The 8,831-nt window shown below is 34.3% G+C and overlaps 2 protein-coding genes across 5 annotated transcripts; one reads left to right on the top strand and one right to left on the bottom strand.

The window, feature by feature from the left end:
* Nucleotides 1-1,406: 1,406 nt before the first annotated feature.
* On the top strand, nt 1,407-5,227 carry LOC126685433 (polyadenylate-binding protein RBP45-like). 2 transcript variants are annotated; one of them, XM_050379562.2, is made up of 6 exons: nt 1,407-1,842; nt 2,153-2,624; nt 4,242-4,300; nt 4,380-4,510; nt 4,595-4,691; nt 4,783-5,227. In XM_050379562.2, the coding sequence occupies exons 1-6, from the start codon at nt 1,528-1,530 to the stop codon at nt 4,996-4,998; spliced, it is 1,290 nt and encodes a 429-aa protein (XP_050235519.1). In that variant the 5' UTR covers nt 1,407-1,527; the 3' UTR covers nt 4,999-5,227. The 2 variants fall into 2 exon arrangements, with proteins under 2 accessions (XP_050235519.1, XP_050235518.1); XM_050379561.2 differs by having other exon boundaries at nt 4,777-5,227.
* Nucleotides 5,228-5,569: 342 nt separating this feature from the next.
* On the bottom strand, nt 5,570-8,458 carry LOC126685397 (uncharacterized). 3 transcript variants are annotated; one of them, XM_050379559.2, is made up of 2 exons: nt 8,224-8,458; nt 5,570-7,299 (listed from the first exon to the last, which is right to left on the bottom strand). In XM_050379559.2, the coding sequence occupies exon 2, from the start codon at nt 7,211-7,213 to the stop codon at nt 5,891-5,893; it is 1,323 nt and encodes a 440-aa protein (XP_050235516.1). In that variant the 5' UTR covers nt 7,214-7,299; nt 8,224-8,458; the 3' UTR covers nt 5,570-5,890. The 3 variants fall into 3 exon arrangements, with proteins under 3 accessions (XP_050235516.1, XP_050235517.1, XP_050235515.1); XM_050379560.2 differs by having other exon boundaries at nt 5,570-7,251; XM_050379558.2 differs by having other exon boundaries at nt 5,570-7,261; nt 8,224-8,457.
* Nucleotides 8,459-8,831: the final 373 nt, after the last annotated feature.

The raw sequence follows: 8,831 nt of genomic DNA, 5'->3' as shown, positions 1-8,831 counted from the left end.
GGTTTCGGAGCTACCACTCCCATTCCCTAGCGCCGGTCTCGGCTCAATAATTTGGGTCGTGACAAAAATTAGTATTATTTATGTTGGTTAATATTTACTTTTAAAAAATAAAAAATCTAGTTCACTTTTATTTTTTAATATAATTAAATATTAGTTAATTTTATTTTTTATTTAAAGCTAATTAATTTATAATTTAAAGATTATTAAAATTATATTAACGATCATTTTATCAAAATAAATATGACTTAAGTATTACAGTACATTTCGTGAATGAGGCCCTAACTCAAGAAATATTCAAAGTTAGTTTAAAAAAAATTAAAGGTAACATAAAAAATTATTAAGAAATTAGAAATTCATTCAGACTTTCGCTTGATATGTCTACTTTAAAAATGGAAGTAGACAGCTCGAACTTGCAAGCTTATATAACATACTCAATTTTGAAATTGACATATATCAAGATCAACGTCTGTTTACACCTCTAAGTGCAATGTTGTCATATTATTTAAAAAATAAAATTTATCGGTATAGAATATTATTTTAATTATTTAATAAAAAATATTAAAATTCGTTTTATTTCTCTAAGTTAATGTTTATTTGTTAAAATAAAAATTAAATTTACATTTATTTTCAACGTAGTAAAATAAATAAATAAATTATATTTTTTTTATTTATAGATGAATAATAATACATTAAACATTCAGTAAGGAATAAAATTTTCAATAAAATAATAGCTAAAAAATATAATTTTTGACATTATTATTATTTAAATATGTTAAATTCATACCCTTTAAAAATATTAGTTTTAATATTTTATACTTAAATTTAGTTTTATTAAACTAAAAATTAATGCATATTTATACATAATCTCAACATTTAAAAGTGCAGGGACGTAACATTAAAAAATTAAAAGTGCAGGGATCTAAAATTAAGAAAACTGAAAATGCATTAACGGCGTCAACACTCGCCTTAACAGAGGGACTACGGGATGATGAAAGTTAAAGTGCAGGGATTTAATGATGGATATTTTAGTGCAGGGACCTTATGTGCAAAAATAGAAAAGTGCAGGGACACGCAGATGTATTAAGCCTTGTTTTTGAAAAAGTTGGGATGTAGAGTGCGACTTCTGGTAAAATGTGTTTAAATTAGAAGCAAAAGTTGGAGATTTTTTTACCATAATAACCTTTTCTTTTTAAATTAAGAGAGAATGATTTAGTGAGGTCGTCTAGTTTTAAATTTTAATTCATGTGACCTCAAATAAAAATTATTTTGGTCAGCACATCTAACGGCCATAAAAGAAGAAGAAAAAATATCTTTCTAACGCATCAATAAAAACCAGCCACGTGTTAATTAGTACTATTCGTCGTGTCTAAATAAAAAATTTCCTAAAATTTAATAATAAAAGAGTATACAAATAAACGCATCTCTTCTTTACAAATCCTTTGCTTTCTCTCTCTAAAAAAATTAGGGTTTCTGTGTTTCTCCCTCTTTTGTTTCTCTCTCTAAAGAAATCTCAAAAACCCAAACACAATGATGCAACAGCCAGGAGCGGGAGCACCACCGCAACAAATGGGTGGCCAACCGCCGCAACAGGCGCCGTCAATGGCTGCGCAGCAATACCAGCAGCCGTCACCGTACATGATGATGATGCAGCCTCCGCAGCCAACTATGTGGGGCCACCACCAACAGCAGCCTGCCATGGCTCCTGCGGCGGTTCCATCTCAGCAACAGCCAACTCAGGGTCAACCGGCTACTGGTGATGAACTCCGTACTCTTTGGATCGGAGATTTGCAGTACTGGATGGATGAGAATTACATTAGTAGCTGTTTTGCTCAAACCGGCGAGGTACTGTCTTAAAAAAATTAGGTTATTTTTATGATTAGTAAAAGTTCATATCTTCTTTTTTTAAAGAAAATTAGGGTTTTCTTTATAAGTTGCAAAGTGAAGAAGAAAAAAAAACTCATACGTGGATTTAATTGCGAAAAAACCCTAATTTTGTGTGTAATATGGAAAATATTCTAGGGTTTTTGTTTCGTATTAAAAAATTCTTGTTTTTAGGTATTTTTTTATATAAATGCATAGTGTTTATGGCGTTATATAGTTGTGCATAACAATAAAGTAGGGTTATGTAAGGTGGTTGTATTTTTTGTTGTAGCTTACTTCCGTGAAAGTGATTCGCAATAAGCAAACGGGTCAAATAGAAGGATATGGATTTATCGAGTTTAATAGCCATGGTTCTGCCGAGAGGATATTGCAGACTTACAATGGTGCACGTATGCCTAACAGTGAGCAGAATTTTAGGATGAATTGGGCGTCTTTTAGTGGGGGTGATAAGCGTGACGATACAGCCGATTTTACCATTTTTGTTGGAGATTTGGCTGCTGATGTTTCAGATTATACACTACAAGAGACTTTTAGGGTGCATTATCCATCAATTAAGGGCGCTAAGGTTGTTATTGATAGGCTCACTGGACGTTCGAAGGGTTATGGGTTTGTTCGATTTGCTGATGAAGGTGAGCAGTTACGTGCTATGACTGAGATGAATGGTGCATTTTGTTCAACTAGGCCAATGAGAATTGGACTAGCTACTAATAAGAAGGTGGTCACTGACCAGCAGTATTCTAAAGGTATGCATCTTTTTTTTCTGGCTGTTGCTTTAGTTGAATGCCTTATCGTTATTGGTTGTTCCTTTTAATTGGTAGGTCATTTATGTGTTCTTTAATTTGATTGCTGAACTTTTTTGTTAAGTTTCTGTTCTTTCAGTTAATACTTTTCGAAGATAGGAAGCAGTTTCCCAAGTCTTTCCTTCCTATACTATTTGGGCAGTATTCACACTTTTTAAAGTCTTAAAACTTACAAAAACTTATAGAACTCCTGTTGTCTCAAAGCAGGGCGTCAAGAGGCTCTATCATCTAGGGGCCTGGGACTGATTTCAGCTGAATTGGTTACCCTTAGTGCGTGCCTCTCCTAGGTCAGTTTTTAGATATTTTTAATCCTTCTCTTGTCCATTAATTTAAGTTTATATGTGGCATCCATTATGCTACATTCTTCAAAGTATCTTTTTAGTCCACTCTTGTGATTGAGCTTCATTCCAGCTGTGTTCTGTTACTGCTCAGATTTTTTAAATATCTGCTAGTTCAGTAACTTGTCATTTTTTGTCTCCAGAGAAGGATTTATTTTGCTTCTATTTCTCTTTCAGTTTTTATGAATTTCTTTCACATGCTTGGTATTTTCCTTGTTGGTGTCAAATACTTCTCATTAATAATTTTAGATTAGTCTGGCAATAAATGCTTTCTAGATTCCCGGTAATGTTCAGTGACACTTTAAGGACTATGGATGGTGATATAGAAACTTTTTCGAAACTATGGTGCAGGATTGTTTCTCTTTTAGCTTCTATTCTTGGACTGTAGTTTTCGTTGGACTGTTACCTCTCATTTCCCGTGTTTGATTTTATTTTATATTTTGGTAATTTCTACTTCCAAATTAACTATTCTTTTTAGATGTATTATTATAGTGCTGTGGTTTGCTTTTTCATCGAGACTTGTGATAAGTATAATACTTCAATTATTTGGATTCCTTTCTGAGCATATTCTAATATTAATATGACATATTTGCTTTCATAGCTTGTATACTAGTAAGTTTTTGTTGCTTTCAGGTTCAAAAATAGATCCACCTGAGTATCCTCTGCAATGGCTGCTGATCCCAATTTTTTTTTTTGTATTGATAGGATATTTTTCTACTGATTTGCTACCTGCATTGTGCTAGAAATTTTTATTTATCTTGTCATGTTAAGGCAAACTTTTTGGTTGCTGCCTGATCATATAAATCTCTTGTTGTTTGTGTCTAACTGTGGATGTTAGATGTTGGAAGAGTAGTAAGAATTTCTACGTTTCAACTGCATTATAATATAATTTATTCATTATAGATATTTTGCCAGGACGGCTGTGTGGCCGAACATTCTCAGTTGTATGTAGGCTCATTCAAATTGTCTGGATCACTCCCATGTTTGTCTTGATATTTACTCAGATGTGTTGCAATCTTTTTTTATTAAAATATATGTGCTCTTATTTTTTTCAAAGATTTGATTATGATACTTGAATTATTTGTCTAATGTGTTGTGTTGTGTTTGTGAGGGACCATATCTGTGCCTGGTTTGCCACCTACACACACACATATATTTATGCAACTTAGAAAAAAATTATTTTGTTTAAATTTTTTTATTGCATGTTATCTTTCATATGCAGCTTCTTATCCCAGTTCTCAAACTCCGAGTGAAAACGAGAACGACCCAAATAACACAACTGTGGGTACCTTGCAATTTTTTTACTTACACACTTTATTCCTTTGCAATGCATTTGTAACTCTTCCAGATTTCAACGCAGATATTTGTTGGTAATTTGGACTCGAATGTCACTGATGACAATTTGAGGGATCTTTTTGGCCGTTTTGGGCCATTATTACATGTGAAAATACCTGCTGGGAAGCGATGCGGATTTGTTCAGTTTGCTGACAGGTAAATTCATCCCTTGCATGACTGTAGTAAGAGATCTCACGAGGATTTGAGTGTTTACTTTTTTTCTTTCCTGCCATGAATCAGGAATGGTGCAGAGGAGGCATTGCGAGGATTAAATGGAGTTTCGTTGAGTGGACAAAATATTCGGCTGTCATGGGGACGCAGTCCTTCAAACAAACAGGTTTGTTTCCGATGTTTTATACGGAAATTACACAAGTCGTTGAAAAGTTGAAAATGATAAATATACTGAATGGTTTTTTTTATAGCCTCAGGCAGAAGCTAATCAGTATAATGCTGGATATTATGGATATACACAACAACCAGGATATGAGAATTACGGCTATGCCCCTGCTCCACAGGATCCTAACATGTACTATGGAAATTATCCTGGGTATGGGAATTATCAGCAGAACCAGCAACAGCAGCAACAACAGCAACAGCAGCAACAGCAGCAACATCAGCAACATCAGCAAGTGGGATATAGCTGATAAGTTTTTGTCTAAGCATGCCTTCATTTTATGTTACTAGTGAGACGAGAACATGTGTTAGTTTCATCTGTGCCTTTGAGGGTGAAAGGGAATTCAGGCTTTTGCTGTTTTCTTGCTAATAGTATATGCACTTTACAACTTATGTTTTTGCGAGTTTCTGTTTGATTACTATTTTAATGTGTTAAGTTTCTTGTTTTCATATATTTATATTATCCAACTTGGGTGTGAATGTTCTAGTTACTGATATTGACAACCTGGTTCTGCGGCATATTTTTACCAGACCCTTGATAAGAGTTGTCGTAAATTGTGTTGTCTTAGAATTATTTCCAGATCTTGTTATGTTGCAACTGTGTTAAAAACAATACAATTCCCTGGAATTTTCTTTCTTAGTAATGCATATTCGAAAGCTGTATTTGGTTTAAATTTATGCTCCAATCTAAGTATATCGAAACAGGATTTGCATAGGGACTACCTTGATTGGTTAGAAATTTCTTGCTATTCACTGATGTCACAATATTTTCAAATTGATCGTCTTGAGGGCATAATTTAAAGAAAGAAAAAGAATCCACAATAAACAGTATTTAAACAAATGATTTAATAATAATTTACTTCCAAAAGAAACAATTCAATAAAGCTGCTTCAAAAAAAGTTGCAAAAGAACTGTATCCAAAATCTGCCTCCAATAATCCATTTAGAGAGCAGCAGTTCACATTGCAAATTCATCAAGAGCAGGTGCTAATCTATCCGAGTTTAAATTTATAGAAATCTAGACCCTGGCAGTATTGCCCCTTTATTTTCCAACACGTGACCTAATAGGCCACATCACTCGTAGATTACTCTTGTTAGGCACCAGTGCACAATCCAAATTATCACCATACTAATGTAGATAAAGCTAAGATTCTGTAGGAGGAATTGAATCCTTCAAGTTACAGTCCACATTGTTGCTCACAGTCACACCTGGTGAGATGCAGAACTGAGGCTCCGTTATTCTGCCAAGAACAGGTCCATCTATAGCAAGCTTGCATTCAGATGGAACAGCTTCTCTCTGAAACAAAGTTACAGGCAAACCGGCAACAGGTGAAGAAGCAGAAGATCCTTCAGTGGCAAGCTTGGATTCAGATGTAATAGCTTCTCTCTCAGACAGTGTTACTGGAAGGCCAGTTGATGGAGTAGATTTTGAGTCTGCCTGTGTAGTGTTGTAATCGTTACTTACAGACCTCCCGTTTAAGTGGGACATATCGTTTCCACTAACAGTTTTTGCAGCAACCTCTGGTAGTTCAACCGGCTTTACAGTCCATACTTTTGTTTCAATTGATTCCACGGACTCGGAGATCACAGAAATATGGTTATTTTCCAGGTTTGGCTTAAAGTCGTTATTCGCAACCTGATGTTGGATTTCAAGCTCAACATTAACAGTTCCACTGCCAGGAATACTGTCGACAGGAGGCACAGATTGTGGCATTGCTTTTGATTGCTCGGTTGTCTCCACACTAACACTATGAAATTTGTTTAGGGAATCTTCAAATTCTTTCAACAGGTCATTTCGCTCGGGAACTTTTTCATGCACTATCCTTGGCATGATAGATGCAGGTAGGACACCAGTTACCGACTCTACAAGTTTCTGTGGCGCACCCACTAAGGAAGATCCTGCGCTACTCAGAGGTGGGAAATTATCAGCCACGGGAAGTATATTCGAAGAAGGTTGATTTTCCTGCAGACTTGGAATAGCAGACTGAAGTTCAGATGATAAACCTTTGACTTGAACTATTGGTTGCTTATCACTTTGATCCAACGATGGTACTGGACCATGAACCTGAGTTGTTGGAATCGGAGCAGGTATTTGCATTTCTGTCCTTTTATACATTTTCACTTCTGGAGCCACATCATTTGAGGCCGTGACGGGAGTAAATCTGCCCGGTAGAAACACAACACCCCTCAGCTGAGTTTCAGTATCACCTACTTTAACTTTGAGAAGATATCCTGCATCAAATGAGCCCTCAATGACACCAGAAACCCTTTTACCCACCATTTCATCACCAACATAATCAGTAGTATCAGCAGACTGTTTATTTTTCTTCAATATGTCAGCTGCCGGAGTAGCAGGCGTGGTCTCCCCTTGTACCTGGCTCTCATCCTTACGAGGACGACCACGTTTGCGTTTCAAGGGAGGGTCTGCTGGAGAAGCAGAGCTATTCCCTTGACTATGCGGGTCCATTTCACAAACTGATCAAAGATGGCTGATTTAACCCAAATCTGAAACTTTCTGTATCAAACAAATTAAATATCACTATCTTCCTTTATCTATAAAAAGCAAGCAGTTAAATCAAAAAAAAGTTAGCATGTTGCACACAACAGTCGGCATAGAGCACCGATACTTGAATTTTTTTTTTCTAAATTGTCCAGCTGAAAACCAAACATATCATTGTCTGTAAACTACAAATTTATGCTCATAATGGTCCTATTGTTGTCCTGTGAACTAATTAAAGAATAATCAACCTTAATGGTCTAAGCAAGAATTGATTAATAATACAGTTATTTGTACAAAAAGTCCAACTATTATTCATCAAAAAAAAAAAAAAATTCCAACGATTAGTGTTTTTTGTGCTCATTATTTAAAACTTGGCATAAAAAGTCCCAACCTTTCATTTTGTGACATAAAAAAGCTCAACCTTTCATTTTTCAGCATTTTACACTGCAACCGTCTACAAAACGGCCAAAATGATATCATTTCGCTATAAAAAAAAACACCTTAGTGAAACAATGCCAAATATAAAAGGTTGGACCTTTTTATGACAAATTTTAAAATATGTGCTTCAATCACAAAATACACTAAAAGTTGAGATTTTATATCAAAAATAACTCTTGATAATAAGAATAAGAAAATAGAGTCATGAACAAAATAGAAGAGCCAACTTTTACACCAATAGTTGTGGAGAAATATTAAATATTAAATCCATAATTCAACCTGAGAGACCTTCAAATATTAAATCCATTATACTAGAAGCAACATCAATATCTAAGATCATCACATACGAAAAAATTCGAGGCAAAACTGAAAAAAAAAACACACATTTCAAAGATTGCACTCCATTCACCTCAGTGAATTTTGTGAAAATCTAATAAAAGAGATTATAATTCTAATTTCGTCCATATCAACAATAAAATTAATTAAAACAACAATGTGGTAAAATAAACGCATAATACAATGAGATTAAAAATGTTAACCTGGTGAAAATATGAGATGAAGAAGAGCTAAAATCTGCTTGTGGAGTTACGTCTTGAAAGGTGAATCTTAATCTTAATCTTGATTTTATTAATTATTTTTGTTTTGTTTTGTTTTGTTATGTTTAAAGATTTGTTTTGTTTGTTAGAATTAATAGAAAAGTTAGAATAACTGAAAAACAAAAGAAACTGGAATGTCAGAAGTTGGCGCACAGTATCTCTCACTTTCTTTGGATCCTTAATGGGCTTTGGCTACCTACGCTTATTTTGGATCGAACAAAGGATCACTTTACCCCCTGAACTTGGCGCAAAGTATCAAAAACGTCAAAATTAGCAAAATGGGGTCACTTTTACCCTGAACTTGTCAAATTTGGTACAAAAACCCCCCTCCCCACTCTCACTTAAGAGAGTGAGATACACTCTCCGGTTTTCAAAGTGGTTTTCGGTTTATTAAGGTGGTTTTTGATATAAAAAGGTTTAAAATGATCCTAATTCTTTTTAAACCATTTTAAATTAATACCTAATAATTAAAAAAAAAACAATTTACTCCCACTAATCAAGAACTTAAAATAACAAATTAATCCTTTAAATTATACATATATAACAAATTA

This window comes from Mercurialis annua, linkage group LG1-X, assembly GCF_937616625.2.
Source record: "Mercurialis annua linkage group LG1-X, ddMerAnnu1.2, whole genome shotgun sequence".
Lineage (NCBI taxonomy): Eukaryota > Viridiplantae > Streptophyta > Magnoliopsida > Malpighiales > Euphorbiaceae > Mercurialis > Mercurialis annua.
Note: the sequence above shows the minus strand (reverse complement) of the source record. Positions and strands in the feature narration are given on the sequence as shown.

Coding starts and splice junctions, on each gene's coding strand:
- LOC126685433 (XM_050379561.2), top strand. CDS start 1,528: ATGATGCAACAGCCAGGAGCGGGAGCACCACCGCAACAAATGGGTGGC. Junction 2,625..4,241: donor TGACCAGCAGTATTCTAAAG/GTATGCATCTTT, acceptor TTTCATATGCAG/CTTCTTATCCCAGTTCTCAA. Junction 4,511..4,594: donor TTTGTTCAGTTTGCTGACAG/GTAAATTCATCC, acceptor GCCATGAATCAG/GAATGGTGCAGAGGAGGCAT.
- LOC126685397 (XM_050379559.2), bottom strand. CDS start 7,213: ATGGACCCGCATAGTCAAGGGAATAGCTCTGCTTCTCCAGCAGACCCT.